At 36.6% G+C, this 16,637-nt stretch overlaps 2 protein-coding genes across 5 annotated transcripts; one reads left to right on the top strand and one right to left on the bottom strand.

Annotated features, from left to right (window-relative positions):
• The first annotated feature begins 327 nt into the window (after nucleotides 1-327).
• On the top strand, nucleotides 328-15,216 carry LOC135693307 (uncharacterized). 4 transcript variants are annotated; one of them, XR_016144833.1, is made up of 4 exons: nucleotides 328-599; nucleotides 3,143-3,247; nucleotides 4,796-9,152; nucleotides 14,169-15,216. XR_016144833.1 is itself a non-coding variant. In XM_089113565.1 (3 exons), exon 3 carries the CDS (start codon nucleotides 4,924-4,926, stop codon nucleotides 5,512-5,514), a length of 591 nt encoding a protein of 196 aa, XP_088969691.1. In that variant the 5' UTR covers nucleotides 328-582; nucleotides 3,143-3,247; nucleotides 4,796-4,923; the 3' UTR covers nucleotides 5,515-9,811. The 4 variants fall into 4 exon arrangements, 3 of the variants coding, with proteins under 3 accessions (XP_088969691.1, XP_088969690.1, XP_088969692.1); XM_089113565.1 differs by lacking the exon at nucleotides 14,169-15,216 and having other exon boundaries at nucleotides 328-582; nucleotides 4,796-9,811; XM_089113564.1 differs by lacking the exon at nucleotides 14,169-15,216 and having other exon boundaries at nucleotides 4,796-9,811.
• LOC135693137 (RNA polymerase I-specific transcription initiation factor RRN3) lies at nucleotides 8,623-15,266 on the bottom strand. Its single transcript, XM_065211553.2, has 2 exons — nucleotides 14,265-15,266; nucleotides 8,623-10,324 (listed from the first exon to the last, which is right to left on the bottom strand). Exons 1-2 carry the CDS (start codon nucleotides 15,264-15,266, stop codon nucleotides 9,527-9,529), a joined length of 1,800 nt encoding a protein of 599 aa, XP_065067625.2. The 3' UTR covers nucleotides 8,623-9,526.
• Between the last annotated feature and the right edge of the window lie 1,371 nt (nucleotides 15,267-16,637).

The following is a 16,637-nucleotide window of genomic DNA, read 5'->3' as shown; positions in this document are numbered from 1 at the left end:
TAAAAGTTTTACAATGTAATCTCCATTCTGGTACATAAAGTGTCCATAAAATGTGGACAATACTCGTCCAAACTAACGATGTTGAGCACAAATCACAAACTCGCTCTGGCACTGACAAACAGCTGGTATTCAAGTTAAATAATTCATAAAATTAAGGCGAGGTTTCAAGATGTGTGACGAATTCAGAGTCTGCGTCCCAACAAAACGTGTATTGCCAAATATAATCATTGTCTCTATGTTGTGGCTTAACAAAGAGGCCACAAGTAGATATCATTGTTGCCTTGGAAACGGCTTGCTACACAGGACCTGCTGGTAACTTCATAAGTTAATATGACTCATAGTACTGCTACCAATCCCCTTGTGATTCTGTAGCTTGCATCTCGCCTTAGGTATCATTGTTTTCTTGGGAATGGAAGTAAACAGATATTTCATAGACAAGTCGCTTTGTGCGTCATAGCTTTTTTAATACTCAGTTGCTGCATGCATAGTAGGACGATACCACTGGCAGTCACAACAAAATGCAAGGAATTAACGTCACTTACAACTGGTTTCAATAGATCGTCGCAGGATAGTTCGTTCAAGGTATTCCAGCAAATAAAGTATGTTTTTTATTTGATGTTAGCATTTCATATTGTGTAAAATCAATGAATCAATCAAACACATTGCTACTCGTTAACAAACATATGGTCTTATTTTTTAATTAGTCTACCGTTAAGTAATTTGCGGAGGCCTAAATCAATATTTATAAATGGGAGGAGAGATATTAAAGCGAGATGCTTTATCGATATAAATATGGCAAAATGGAGCGTTGAGGGTACATTGTTTGCTGGGTTGGTAAGGATACTTTGTTTGCTGGCTGCTCTGCAACCCCTGTCTTTCTTCGTAGAAACTGGGGCACTCAAAGAAAACCTGATTTGGAATAGGGAGACAAAAGTAGGAGAGATAAGAAAAGAATTGAGTTCTACTGATTCTGACCTAGCATTATAAAAAACAATTACAGAGAATGATTATTGATATTGACTGCTTAAGGGCTGTTTCTTAAAGTAGTTAATCCTGTTACCAAAACATACTTTTGTCATAGTGTCAATGCATTCAATACTTGAGATTTTTGAATCTATAATCGGCAAGTTTTTATGCTGCACTTTGTGAGAATCGGAAGGGTCTCGTAGATACAAAATTCACAGGGCTTTATAGCTAACATTTACGAAATTCTTGTAACTCAACACCAGACCTCCACCGTACTCCTTAAACGGCATTCAAATTGTGCTATTCGCGCATTTTCAAAAGGGCGAATAGTACAATTGCTTCATCTTCTACCATTTCTTATTGTAAGCAAATTATTCAAATTATTCAACAAAGTAAGAGAGTCACGAAATAGTTATCTTATCTTATAGTTTCTTTGCTGCAATGTAACTGCAGCCTTTGTCAAAACCCTTAGTAAACTCCCCGGAACATTGCACCCCCGTACCCTTATGAAATATGTTGTATATCTTAATGTAAGTTGTTTAGAAACATGGTTTTAGCTGTGCCAAATTTTGCTGCAATCAAATAAGAAGAAAATATGCTAACCAATATTGCTAAAAGGGGGAAGGGCGAGTGTGTGATGTTTGGAGTGGGGGAGATCGGTATAGGTAGAAGGAGCGCCAATTCCGCTTCCTCAAGGGATTTAGGCAAGTATTTAATAAAGCACTGAATTATTTCATGTCAAACCATTATAGAGCACTGTAGGTTTTAAAATATAAGAACCAAACGAAATAATCAGGAACTCTTTAATGTGTTTCATCGTTTTTATGAAGTTGACTATGATGAAGACTACTAGTGATTTTGAATAGTTCAACGTGTTTTATGGTGTTATTTCAACTTCTGTGCTCCAAACATGTGGACTCTAAAAACTTGCCAACTCTTTGACGCCGTTAGTTCACCTCTCTGTTCTAAATATGTTCTTTTAATAAGGGGACTAAAATGGAGGACGTGTATTAAAGAAGTACCTTTATATGATTTTTTCATTTGCCTAAACAGCTAAAAATCTAAATAGTATGCAAGAATGATGCAACTCTCATCTCATGGTTCGAAATTTTAGAAATTGGGGACCTTACTGGTATGTCTGTTTAAGACGAATTGTTTAAGTTGACGGTAGTTTTTCTGTGATGCATATGTTAACATTTTATAAATACTTCCAGGTAGGCTGTTCAGTTCTTTTATTGAATATGCTTTCTTGTCAGAAAGGTCATTTAAAAGGGCTCTAAAGGGCGTGATCTGACAATGTTTCATCGGGGGTAGCCCCCGCATCTCCTAAGCTTTCATACGCTGTTTTTCGCCCCTAAAAATTTTAGAGGCAAAGCTAAATTTAACCGGCTCATTATTTTTCTTGGAAATTAATCTTTTGAGATCCTTCGATCAGCAATTTCCGTACACTTTGTTACCAATATTTTTATAAACATGACTGATGCCTCCATCTGCTGCTTGGTTGATCCACAGTGTCGTCGAAATTAAATTCGTATTGGGGGCTGCCTATTTTATTGCTTCTAATTTCGCACATGTAATATAAAGGGAATAATTACAGTTTGAACATTATTGGGAGGCAGCCCCCCCCCAGCCATCCCTCTTCCAACAACCTTGCTCCTAATTAAGAACTACACAGCTTTCGTAAAACTACGTTTCTTCGAGAGTAGCCCCCGCATCCCCTAAGCTTTCCTTTCCCTGTTTTAAAGTCAAAGCTAGATGTGGTAAAAGTCTAAACAGAGTCATTCTTTATTCTTTTAGAGTAATTTTTGAGATCCTTCGATCAGTACTGTTCGTATAATCTTTACACCCTTTTACCATTATTTTTGGTTGCTTCGTTACTCCACATAAAGAACTGCACAGTTTCCGTAGTACCAAAGAAAAATCCCTCGTGGGAAAGCAGTTTGTTGAACGTAGACAAGAAAGCAGAATGAAACTACAATGCATCTCAACAAAACGATTCTTTTGAAAAACTCAGGTTGTCTTATCAACCGCACGCAGCCCTTGAAATCTGCTACTCGAAAGAAAAGCCTCAAATAGTTTACAATCTATTGAATTTAAAACAGAACCATAATTTTATCCTCGCACAAAAAGAATGATGTGACGCATTCATGCCTAAAAGGCTTTATTTATATTCTAGAGTTGGCTAGCTGTTGGAGAGAGGAGTGTTGTTTAGGACCAAAGCTCGACAAAAAGCTACTGTCTCAGCGAATCGACTACTCAAAGCTGCTGAAGAACTCAGAAGGTGAATAAATTGAATAATTTATTATGGGCTATTGTTCTACTAGACCTTGAACTTTGGCTGTAAATATTCGATAATCTTCGAACACAGTTAACATAAGTAGAAAACAAAGATCTCAAAAAGTTTCCTAAGTCACAAGCACTGCAATAAGTTAATTATGAATAAATAAACTTGCAAAATTGACCGCCGAATGTTAAGCCTCTATCGCAAGCTGTCTGTAAAAACAATCGTTTTGCAAAGTTGCGATGAGAGGGCCTACGGGCAGTATTTTCAGACGGACAATTAAAAAATCCAACAAAAATCGAGCTGCATTCAAGAGAAAGCATGGATGGTACCAACCTCGGTGTTTTCCAGTGACTAAACAATAACCATTTCGTTCTAAGACATAAAACTTATTAGGTACTGCATGATTTCGAGGGTGGGGGTGTAGGTGGGGCGGGGGAGGAAATGGAGGCTGGGAGCCCATACTGACAATTATAAAGGGGGGATATTGTGGAGAACGAACAGTGTATAAGTGAAGAAGTGTATACGTGTAGTTTATAGGCAAACAAGTAAAGAGGTCCTATCTTTGGAAATGCTGCAAAGAGATTGAAACTATTTGGACACATTGAGATCATGCTATAAAAATGCCCGCACAGAAAACAAAGACAAGGAAGGCCAGAAAAACAAACTTGGTTAACGCTAGTAATTGAAATCTATGTTGTTGTTAAAACAGAAAAGAACTGATAGCTTTTCTATGCCTGAATAGCTATAATAACAATGAACAGAGGAAAAGAAAAAGAAAACAACGGAGGAGAGGAAGATAGAAGAAATGTAAAATCGATGGCAAAATAGAAAGAAAATAGACAGACTAAAACCAGACATATATAGATAATAACGATGATTAGAGACAAAAAAATTTCAGTTCGCCTGCTTATCGGTGACTAAATATCGTTGTCTACAGAAAAAATTTGGTTGCTACGTTTAAGAATAAAGAAACTTTGTTTTGAAATATCGCTTGTTTGGGTTCTGTCAAAGATTCCTCATATAATACGTAATGGCAACAATGCTTTTAAAAAACCAGCGTTAGGGCGTAACGTCCCAAACAGCTTGAAGAAGGCTGTCCTCATATATATCGGCAATCATAGGAAAGGGCAGAAAGGAAATTTTGTTTATTTAAATTCGACGCTTTTTGTAGGCACATCAATCATATGTATCATTGAGGCACATGCGCAATAATTTATTCGAGGCTAACAAAGTTTTGTAATTGAATAGAAGGCTGACTCAATAAAAATTTGTCGTGAAATGGCAAAAGTGCCTTTCCTCTTAGGTTGGTTGACCAATTGCTGTTGTTCACAGAAAAACATTGTGAAAGTATGATCATATCCTATGTTTGTCACTCTTTCCCTGGCACAAGGCAACTGCTTTCTTCATGTCGAAAGAACACCCAGGGTGCTGCGGAGATCTCTCCTTCTAACCTTTTTCTATTCTGTGTCATTACGCATTTTGGTCTGATTTTCTCCCCAGAAAATAATGTACAAATTTCTTTAATATGTTTATATTCACTTACAGCTTATAAAGTAAGACTTGCCAATACTAATGGAGCAGAAGATCTGTGTATAAAGTCAGCAAATAGCATGAAGTAGCTTCGAGCTATCGGCAGCAAACGAAGGCTTTTTGGTATCAATTGTTGAAACAAGATGGGCGGCTGTTGCTCGGCCCGTCGTTCATGGAAACTCCACCTTGAAGTCGTAGGAGACGAGGGCAAGATAGAAAGACAACCTTACAAAGTAGAGTTGGTCGCCAAAAGTGGATGCTGTAATGATGGCGAATACAAACTTTTGATAAATGAAGATTCCCTCAAATCTACCGTTTATGACAACCTGTGCAGTCCACTGTGCTGCAGAGGGGGCGCACACGAATGGGAAGACAAGGGACACTTCTTCAGAGTGGAGCTCCCTTCGCTTTATGTAAGGGATAACCTATTCGTTGATGGTTATGACGTCAAAACGAACCGCGACAATGCCTCGACGTGGCTTTGCCAGTTTGCAATCTTTCTTATTTTTGGCGCAATTATATTCCTAGGTGGTGTGGTAATGACGGCATTAAGCCCAGAGACAATTGGATGGAGCAGTTCTCGATACTTTGGAATAAGTTGCCTTGGAGTTGGATTTTTAACTATGCTTCCTGGAGTGATCGGGCTAGCACGAGCTCAAGCGATTGGAATAAGAATAAAGAAAAACCAGCGAACGGAAAAAGACAGAAAACTCGAAGACACTACACAACTTTGAAGTGAAAAATTCGTGTAGAGTAGGCGCTGTATAAAGAAACAACAGGCCGTAATCACAGCGAGACTGAAGTTTTCAATGATCAATTTTTTGGATTTTAAATTAGTACACACGTAACTTTAGGACATGGAATTCATATTTTGAGGGTGATAGATAATTTTAGATTGCATCGAAACTGGAAATCAAATTGAATGATAATTTTAGAACACCTATGACACGATTTGAAAAAGATTAGAAGAACAAATAGGAAACGTTGAACTTTAACAAAAGACCTTGGAAAGGGTTTTCATTCCTTGGTTAATAGACGGTAGAGAATATAAAATTGATGTTTAAGGAGCTAAATAGAATTTTGAGATGTCTCTTTTCCGATGATATCAATATGATAGCACTTTAGTTCTTTTATTCGACGTTTGGTAATTTCGAGTGACAACTTGATGCGTAGCCGCAGTCACATGCAGCAGAATTTCGTGTACCTGTAGATGGTTTTTGCTTACTATTACCGTTTTTTTAGAAACATTGGATATAAAGTGAATGCCATAAAGCCTAGACTGTTTTGTTGGAATGACCAGGACCAACGTTTCGAGTTAATTCAAAATTCTGAATGGAAAAAATTGAAGATAACCCACTTTTACCTAGGTTTAGATATTCTAGTTAACAAAAACTAATTTATGTAAATGAAATCAGAATTCTTACAATGTGATTTTTATTCCAGAAGGCGTTTACAAAGTTTTGAATAGAAATATTTCTTTCTTGTAGTTGTATGTTTACTCTGCTGATAATGAAAAATAGTTTAAATTAGAAGCATTAGAGAATCGCATCAGCTCTATCAGAGTTTAGACGAGAAGTTTGACATTTGGGTGTGGCTAATGGGGTGTGGCGAGGACTGGAAACAAAGTAAAGATGGAAAAAACATTGTTAATATCTAACAACGCCATGTAGAATTGGAACTGAATTTGCGTCTAGGATGCAGGTTGTAAGAAAGAAGAATATTTTACAATAGAATATTTTCAACTTTACACAATACATAGGCAAACCATTGAAATTGGGACGAATGTTTTTTATATTGATTGTATCGATAGGATGTGGGTTGAGAGAATATTGAATTGAAGTGCTTTGCCAGATCATCAAATTTTCTTTGTTAATCGGGTGATGTTTCCACAACCATAGTCGATGTCAACTCTCTTTTGAACTCAGAGCTGGATGATATTGAAATATGAAGTAGTGGTTTTTTATGACGTAGTGCTGATATCACGTGAGAAAACAGAAAAAGGTGGAATTTTTTTAAAGAATTTTCAGACACTAGGTAAACTGCATTGTCTCATTATTTTAGTTCACTTGAGACAAATATGGTAGTTACCTCCATTAATGGGACCGAGGTAACTCCATAGCAACAAGGCAACATACAGTTGAGAAATACAGTAGCGCAGCGAGGGGGGGGGGTCAAGGGGGCGGCCGCCCCTCAATGCTCAGAAAGTTGGTGTCCGAGAAAAGTACAAAAATGCAATAAAATTAGTACCTAAGGAGAGGGGTGGAGTTGATATTTCAGACAGATTGAACGTTTTAAAGACTGCAAGCAAACCACTGTAAGAAATATTCTGAAATTTTAAGCTAATCTAAAGGGCGTCGTCGAAAACATTTTCGGCTCGCTTTGTTCGCAGAGGACCCTCGTCTGTACCTCTACTGCATGGTTTACAATTTCCCTCGTTTTATGGTTAATATAGAAAAGTCCTTCACGTTCTTTAGAAATTCCCAATAAAATAGAAATTAAAATGCTAAAGCGCTTCAATTTTTTTAAAAACTGGATTCTGGAATGCTTGTCGTGGATTTTGCAGATTTTATTCCAAGAATAACGGGCTTAGTTTGCAACTTATGTATACTGCGTATTATTTTTAGATATTTGCTTACAACTTAAGAAAATCAGTTTTTACACGTAGCGCTTCCTCGCCTTACACAATTCAGAATATAAACGTCAGAGGAATTGTGAAAGGAAATAGACTGTTTTAGAAAGGGGGTCAGCCACAAAAAGCTACAAATGACGATTATTGTATTTGTATCGCCAACCATAGCAGCGTAAAAAGCCACAGCTTTTTCAAACGCATTTACAACATGGGCGTTTTTCGAATTCTTAAGGGTGTGGTCAGCAAGAATTTTCCCGGGGGTAAAGCCCCATACCCTCTGCTGTCGGACTCTTCTTTGCCCCTTCAATCTTCCAACTCTGGCTACGCCACTACTGGTAGTTTACTGTGTAGTTAAAATCGTCGACAAACAGCCTGCGATATAACTTAGAAAATATTCTATTTTGCTACAATCCATGGTAAAAGTTCTTTGTACGCTCCATTGCTTTAGTGTTGCTTTGAAAAGTAAGTTATTTACGGTAAAAAACCCCCCTTTCCCCAAAATATTTTGCTTGTAGAGTGAAATATCTCTTTCTGAAAGAACTCAATAGGACAACACAGGAGACATCATAAAATGAACTGTTCCGAGAGGAAGGGAACGAAGGAGGAAAGGGGGGGGGGGGGTGGTGCTCGTATAGGACAAAGAGTATTCAAAAATTTGATGGAATGAACAAGACGCTTGGCAGACACTGTATAAGATATTGATTATTTTGGCTAAGCAACCACAAACAACCATTTTGCAGTCTGATATAGCGATATTGGGGTAAGATCCCTTCAATATTATTAACCACCGCATTTTGCAAACAAAGTTGAACCTCACAAAGTGATTTTAGCGACTGTTGTTCATACTATATACAGAGGGGAGGGTTGGTAAGGGTTTCTTACTGCAGGGAGATCAAAAAAGCAAAGGGAGTCCATGTAGATTGAAGTTGCAAATAAGACTGCTTAACCTGCTTACGGTATGCTGACATGAATTCAGCTGTTGGTTTGATTGGTTTAGACTAAGCTGCATGCATGTTGATTGGTTTACAAAGGTACAACCCCTCAAAGCATGCTACTAATATGTATACACTACCTTTAATACTATACAAATCGCAGAAACAAGGAGGGGGCAGCTCGCCTAGAAACAAAGCAGGAGCACTAGCGGAAGCATTTCTCTGATCATTTAAAAGCAGAGGTCAAGACAGAGGGTTGACACAGAGCAGTACAAAATATGTAAGTAACATGAGAACCATTTGAAAACATATGATCTTATCCATACATTCAACAAAATTACCTCCAGATCATAGTGAATAAATTCTAGATAGCAATGATAGCAGGGGACAACGCAACCAAAGTCCGGGCCTCTTGTAACTATCAAGCAACCTGCTAAAATCATATGTGAAAAATCCAAATAAATATTCACTTCTTTAACAATCTTGATATGAGATACATTGGTTAATTAAAGGCCGCCCTGGTAATTTATAAACGTCATTGAAAACACAACGCAAATCCACTGAAGAAGCGATCAGCTCAAACAAATGGGCCGAAATGAAATGTAGAATTAAATTATACTACAAGCTCCCTTCCTTAAAGAATCCGTAAATCACACAATTCTCGTGATTTTAACAAATTTATTTCTTTTATAAACACAAGGTTCCCGAAGAAGAAAGCAGGCGAATTCCTTAATAGGTCCCAGAGGAAGTGACATTTAGCCTACCTCACAAATCACACTGGAAAAAATTATTTGGCAACTCTATGTTACAGGTTAGTCTAGATTATTTTATTTTATGAGCTGTTAAACCAGTTTATTGCCCCCAGGACTAGTACACCTCGACTCTCTCTCGGGACTGGTCTTTTGTCTTCGACATAAACAGGAAATGAATGTCTACCTTTCCAAAACAACTTGTGGTTGGCTACCTGCCTTCAATCACGTGTATGGAGAAGGAAAATGTCACCCCTGTACAAAAATTTTTCAGTATTCCAGGTAGTTTTTGAGCATCAAAGACCATCACTGGTTTGCTTAAATCAAATACTGGCATGGAATGACAGCTAAGATACTAAGAAACTAAGATAGGTGTCTACAAGAAAATAGCAATTATTGCTGCGTATTATCGAAATATCAGTTTGTCAGTGTTCTCTTACTCTTCGAAATTTGAAGTAGCAGTCTTCATCATCTCCGGATGAAATCCTGGCGATACACAAATGTCAAATCGCGGTGTTCCCGGGCTGATACTGAATTTCATCATTATGTCTTCCATTTTCCTTGGACTGACAATATCCTGGTTATAATTTGTGTCTCTTACAGGGTCATCACCCTTCACATGGACATCACCCTCGATTCCAGTCCACTCCTGATAGAGAGGTTTAATAAATTTTGACGACTTTTTCAGCAGGTACGGGTCGAATGGGAAAAAAGAATCCAGCATATTTTTTCTGTCCCTTACACTGTTATTTTGCGATGTTGGTAGATAACTGCGTTTGTTGTGTTCTATTATTGTGTAGCAAAACACGATCTCGTACTTACGTGTCACTCGCGCAAACATATCGACAATCGACGGCGCGCAAAATTTCAAAGGATTAAGCCTCGAGGTAACAATACGATCCAAGTTCATTTTTTTAACATAAACACGCCACCCGTGATCCTCTATTAGGCTTTGGAATCGAAACACGAACACGTAAAACAATGTCTGACACGCACTATAAAAAGCAGAATGCTTTACAAGGTCCGGATAAACACACGAGTCTAAGACATTAAGATAACCATGAATCCAATCACTGAAAAGAGCTAAACACGTTCTCACTACATCACCTTGCAAAAACTTTGCTCTAGCCACAAAACTGCCAACATATGCGGAAGCTGTCTGACGTAATATGACTGGAACACTTGGATCGCAAACCTTCTGCCAGCAAAATTCCAAGAAACTGTTTGCAAAATACTGAAAAGGAAATGGAAGCCATGTTAGATTTTCAAAAACATCAATGCAAACACAGCTTTTATACCATGAATTCATTTACCAGTTCAGGTTGCTTAATTCACATCTAAAGAGCTTCAGATTTGGCTCTCTATGAATATTAATCTAAAAATTATCTATGCTAGCAAATATGTTAGAAAATTCAGCCGATATAAAAAATTTAGGAAAATAACACTATATAAATAGCAAATGAAATGACAATGTGTCAGACCTTCAAAACTGTGGACATAGCATTGATTATATAATAATAAGTTAATGAGCAAAGGTGTGAAGCAAATCCATGGTCTATAAGTTGCTAGAACTAGTATCCAACTAGAACTACATTACTCGCATCTCAAGCTTTTAAAGGCAGTTTGTCCCCTATTGTGCTTAAAGGACAAGTGACACACTTTTCACCCTATCTTTTCTTTTCATTAACTTATAGATCATCGTTTAGAAGTAAGTTTTTCCTGGTTTAGAACAAAAAATTCTAATCAGGGGGCGCAGGGGGCGCGATTTCGCTTTTTATCACGTGACCCTATGACGTACATTGTGATAACTCGGAATTTTCCTGTCATTATTAGAGAGTCTACAAAACACGACACAACAGTTCCAGACGAACTAAATTCGTTTAGAAGCGTGTTGTAAACATTAATATTGCACTGTATACCAGTAGAAGCAATAACAAATTATCACAATCTACGTCACGGTGTCACGTGATTCATTTCCCGCCATAATTTTAAAAGGGTTTTTAAGTAGGAAAATGAAATCAGAAAAGAAAAATATTTCAACAGCACTCTCATACAGCATTTTACTTTAAGTTAAAAGAAAAAAAAAATTTGGCGCCAAAAGCGTGTCACTTGTCCTTTAACTTTATTTTCAGGGGAAGGAAATTCATGCACTGTTGAGCTTGATCGATAATTAAACAATTTAAACCAATCAGAGACAACATGGATTCCAGAACTTTTGAATCAAATGGCTGTGTTCCTGTTGAAGTGAAGCTGTGGCTAGAAAAATTTTGTTCACTGTTTAGTTTTTGCGAAAGATATGTCAACAGCAAAAGGAAATGCTTCCGTTATCTTATTGCCATTCTCAATAGCTTTTTGCTCACAGTTTCAAATGTTGTCCACTACCGCAGCTAGGACAGCCAAATCTGTTAAGGCGGGAAGACCTATTGTTCATATCAGCCAATCATTGAAAGGACAGACTGCCTTTAAAATCTGCCTTACTACTTCCGTAGCAATGCAGTAGATGACAAATGACAACATATTCAACTGATGAGCATTTTTGAAGTTCAGTACGGTTATATTACTGAACGTTTTGCCACCGTCACATACAAAGTTACTAGGCCCAATAGCTAAAATTACAGCTCCTTATGTGCTGCAGGCTGATCACAAAATTCACGAATTCAGAATGCATAATGATTTGCTTCTGCACTACTTTGCAATGAATAAACATGGTTGCTTAATCTAAAGATATTCGAAACTTTATAATTGAAAGTTTCCTAGTGAGTTCTTTCTATGATCTATTTTTTTCTAATGAACATCCCTTTTCAATTAGAGAGTATTTAAGAGATAGGGTAATTTGTTGCATCTTAACATAAATATGGGAACATTAATGTGAGAATAACAAGTTAAAAATAAAGAGGTGTTCAATTGAGGTATCAAAATCAAATAAACATACAGTGGAATTCTGATAACGAACTTCAAAGGGAACCAGACAAAAGTTTGTGATATTGCAAGTTCAGTAAACCCAGAGAATTCTTTTTAGGTCTTTTTTCACTGCACACCTCCAAAACCCTTCCCTTAGGCAATCCGCAACTTCTGTGCAAATTTTTCTCAAAAAAGACCAAGCTGAATTCAAATATTATAGATGGTTGCTGATTAAAAATTAAAATCTTGTTCACAACATTTTATGTTCCTCAAAAATTTGAGGGAAAAAAGTTTTTTATAGTCTTCCATGTTTTTGACATGTTTACTGAAGTGTCAAAGAGCCTTGAAAATTGTAAGCTTTTGCATGTATGTCATCTTCATTTTCTGCATCATAAAAAGTGCATGTTTGCTGATGTATGTTTTGTTGATGACAATGATTTACCCGATAAAAAGTGAGAAATAAACACTGGGAATAAATAAATGATTAATTAAGCAGATGAAAAATCTAGAAAAAGTTTGTTTTATGATGACCTTCATTAAGATGAATGAAGGGGCCTAAAACCTGTTTCAAAATAATGAGAATTCCTTATATCATGAGTTTTTAGGAGGTTTTTTAGTAGAATCCAAGGGACCAGACATTTCACATGGAAATGAAATATATTGATCATATCGGGATTCAACTGTATATTCCATCCATCAATAGGAAACGATTGGCAAGGTCCTTTCTTAGGACAATATTAAAGCGTTGTCAAATAAAACTTTCTTAGCTCTTTTTCAATCATTCAAGTTGAATATTATGACCAACCTTCTCACTTGTAGCAAAACTAGATTATGACCTTTTGCTACAATGGAGATATGGTAGATGGGACAGAAAGGTTGCAGTGAGGGCAAAACTAGATTGAAGTTTCAGGAGCACTATAGTCCTCTGGCACAGGAATGACATTAATACAAACAAAAAGCAATATCTACTTAAAATAGTAGACTTCTGGTTCTGACTTAGAGTGCAGACATATGATCAAAGAGAAAAAATATATATTGTGAGGTTGGAGACAGATAGAAAATAGAAATAAAGAGTATTCAATGACTAGCTCTGTAATTGCTTTGTCTGAGGACTGAAAAAATAGAGCTAGAAAAGAAGCTACTGAGAAGTATAGCAATGTACATGGGCATACTGGATGCTTAATGCTATGTGGGGCTTAATATGGATATCATTACTACATTGAGGGAGAACTGCTCAAATGGAGCCAGTATGATAAATTTTGCCTGATTAGGAGGAGGGGGTTGCAACTCTCCCAGCCTGTATACATTGTGGAAAGAAAGAATGACAAATGCCATCAAGCAAAGAGGCCTGAACAATGAAAATGACCTAAATCAAAAGAAGTAAAGACAGGCCAACAAACTCCTAACCTTACAAAGGGAAATTAATGTTGAATATTTGGTAAAAAAATTATTCTTTATTAGTACATAAATGATTGATTGAACTTCCTATTGCCTAACAAAAGCAGTCACCATTTTCTTATTGACAAGAAATATAATTTTTACTCTATAAAGTCACATGAAAGATGCTAGAAACACTGTGATATGCCAATTGAGGAATTCTTTCAAAACAAAAAATATATGTACATGCATTTTCTAACTTAACTGTAGGACACTGAATGCATATAACCTGAGCCCTCTCCCCCTTTGGACACAAGCAATATGAGGCAAAGAAGTTTCAACAAAAGAAATAAAATCTTGTTGTCATAGTAACCAGTGAACAAATGGGTTGGTTGGCAGACCAAAAGAGTTATGAAAAATTTTGAATAGTCATTTCATCATTTTTAAAAATGTGCATTATATACTTTTGAACATCTAGAGCGACTGAATGGAAGCAATCAAGAGCAACTGAAATGCATGCAAACACTTAGTAAACAGCCCTTAGGCTGCATCCTATGAAGAAGAATTCAAAGTTCAGAGCTGAAAAGTTAAGACAAACCATAATTTTAGTTGTATCCAAAAAGCATTTTCAATGCCCAATGCAGAAGAATTTATCACAATAAATACTCTCCCTATATATAAGGGCAGGGTTAAAGTTAATATTTAGTTACATAAAGTTTAATTCCTGTCATCAATCTCTTTCATCAAATTAATGTTTGAAATATACTTCAGGATCCTTTCCTATTTATATACATAATTAGATGCAAACCTGAAGATCTGGTCCAGGATAGAAACAACGATGATATGCTACTAGATTAGCACCAAGGTAATAATTGCAATTTGTAAAATTTCAATACCTGATCAAAGCTGCATACATAGAATATAATAAACTGCACATAAGCACTTGCATGTGTGGGAAGAAGAACCATCTCAAATGCATGCAGCAGATCTGAAAACAATGCTTCTGTTTTTCCCCAGTCAATAATTTCACCAGGGAAACATGTCTGATGTACATGGTCAAAAAATGTTAGCATCAAGTTGTCCAGTTTCCTGGCAGTACTATTTTTCATCTCATCATCCTTCTTATTTTTCTCATTTTTATGAGATTTAATGTCACCTTCTATTTCGACATCAAACTGTGTTTCATCATAATCTTCATAATCGGAATCATCGTCCTCCTCTTCTTCAATCTCCTGTTGACATATCTGACAGTCAAGTTTTAGCAGATTGTCTATTACAATTTCCAGTACATTTTCTTGCACTGTTGGCATGTATTGTGTGATACGAAACAAGTTTTTTATATAAAATTGAAGAAACACTTGATGCTTGCCGGTATAAGGAAATAAATCGCCCAGTTTATTCAAAAGATGTCGTGGCGCAGTGGGTACAATGCTCACCAAAGCAAATATGGCTCTATGAACATTATCCATTTCATAATCAAAATCACTCAGCTTTATTTCATCTAAATTTGCCGTTAAGTTAACAGTGGGCAAAAACTTTTGAAGCAGCATTTTCAGGCATCCTCGTAGATAGAAAGTCTGTGCTGATACTAACTCGGTGAGAAAATTGATGTATGCTTCAACAACTTGTGGCTTTTTTGAAACCCAGTCGACTTTCAACACTGCACCAACTAAAATTTCATGTTCCCTATTTAGGAAGCTAACACATGATCGAAACGCTTCGATGCAGCCTTCAAAGTTGTGCTCAAAAACCCTTCCACTGGTTACGATTTTCAGCACTTCATTGTACCGATTGACTTCTCCAACTTGTTTTTCCATAATTGCTTCATGCAAGAATGCCGAGTTGAAATCTTCATGAAAAGATTCATAGTTATTTTCACCTTCCTTCTCTTGCTTCATTTTATTACGATTTTCCTAGCCTGTTCGTTATTTCATCATAGGGAACGTTTTTAGGCTCGATAAATGATCGAAGCAACACATGTGAGTTTGGAATGGCTGTGCATGTTTGCGGCCTATATTTCACAATCGTGACACAAGAACAACCGCAACAACAACGGTTTACCTCGATTCAATTTCCCTCAAACGAAAAATGTCCGAACTTCCACACAAAACTTATCACTGAAATTAAATCTAATTACAGTAAAAATTGATATGGTGACACTTTTTAATACAATAATACTTTCATCTTTTGCTGAGCTTCAATATTATTAAAAATCTGTGATACCGTGGGTGATTCTGAGCATGGTTCTGAGTCAATAACCATTCTTAAACCAAGCTTTAGAATATTAGAAGAAAGTTTAAATCTGTTCTATTGTCTTTCACCATGACAAAAGCACATTAGGAAATGAAACACGCTGACACAATACAAGTTTGAAGAATTGTCTTCAAATCTTTGCGTTAAAGTCTTGCTTGTCTCGCTTGCTTAAGGCAGTCATATAAGTGATAGGAGAACAGAAGTTTGAAAACATACGCCGAGAGAAAATATCTGGAGATCGCGGACTCCTGTCCTGGTTAGGTAGTGTCACTCGCTCACAATCTGCCTTGGTAAAAACGATCTTTGCCTGCATTAGCCTTTTGCCTTAGATACAAGCCTTTGAATTCACAAAATGCAAGATAATGGTTTCCCCACTTTGGCTAATCCACTCAAATCAAGTGGTTTGGGTTAGACTTGAATTTCACCTACCATTTCACCTGATTTTATTTTATCCCTGGAAAAATTCAAATGAAGTTTTTAAAGTCCCTTGTGACGTCCTTCCTCGAATATTTTATCAATTGAGAAAGCTTTTTCCGAAGATGTTTCCCTTTTTATATGCATTTTCTAATGCTCTAGTGTTCTTGTAATGTCTTGTAATCATTGAATTGTGAAATGTTTATTGGTATGTTACAAATGTTAAAGTGAAGAAGCTGAAACCTGCTTATTGTTTTGAAAGGATTTTATAACTTTGTACTTAGAGAAATACGATAAGCCACACCAAAAACTAAGCAAAAATCAATTCAGTTACCAAAGATCAACTGTCCGTTGCCTTTAACTCTTTGCGTAAACTTTTTTGATCGCAAGTACCTTATCAAATGCATTGCAGATGAACGTTATGAACAAAATTTATGCTCATCTCACACTACTACATTAATATAATTTTGGCACTACAACGATACCCGTTCACACAACACCAGCTTACTACAAGCAAGCTTATCGAAACAAGTGCATATATACGGCAATTAAGTAGGTATAATACAAAGAAAGAGTTTTAGATTGTATTGCGGCCTAACTTG

The sequence above is a fragment of the Rhopilema esculentum genome, chromosome 17 (genome assembly GCF_057945365.1).
Source record: "Rhopilema esculentum isolate cy_ngs chromosome 17, ASM5794536v1, whole genome shotgun sequence".
Lineage (NCBI taxonomy): Eukaryota > Metazoa > Cnidaria > Scyphozoa > Rhizostomeae > Rhizostomatidae > Rhopilema > Rhopilema esculentum.
This window is presented reverse-complemented; position numbering and strand designations above follow the sequence as displayed.

What these genes read in the sequence shown, in the direction of transcription:
- LOC135693307 (XM_089113565.1), top strand. Translation starts at nt 4,924, where the DNA reads ATGGGCGGCTGTTGCTCGGCCCGTCGTTCATGGAAACTCCACCTTGAA.
- LOC135693137 (XM_065211553.2), bottom strand. Translation starts at nt 15,266, where the DNA reads ATGAAGCAAGAGAAGGAAGGTGAAAATAACTATGAATCTTTTCATGAA. An exon ending in ATGTATGCAGCTTTGATCAG is followed by an intron (nt 10,325 to 14,264) that starts GTATTGAAATTT and finishes TTTCCTTTTCAG; the next exon opens with TATTTTGCAAACAGTTTCTT.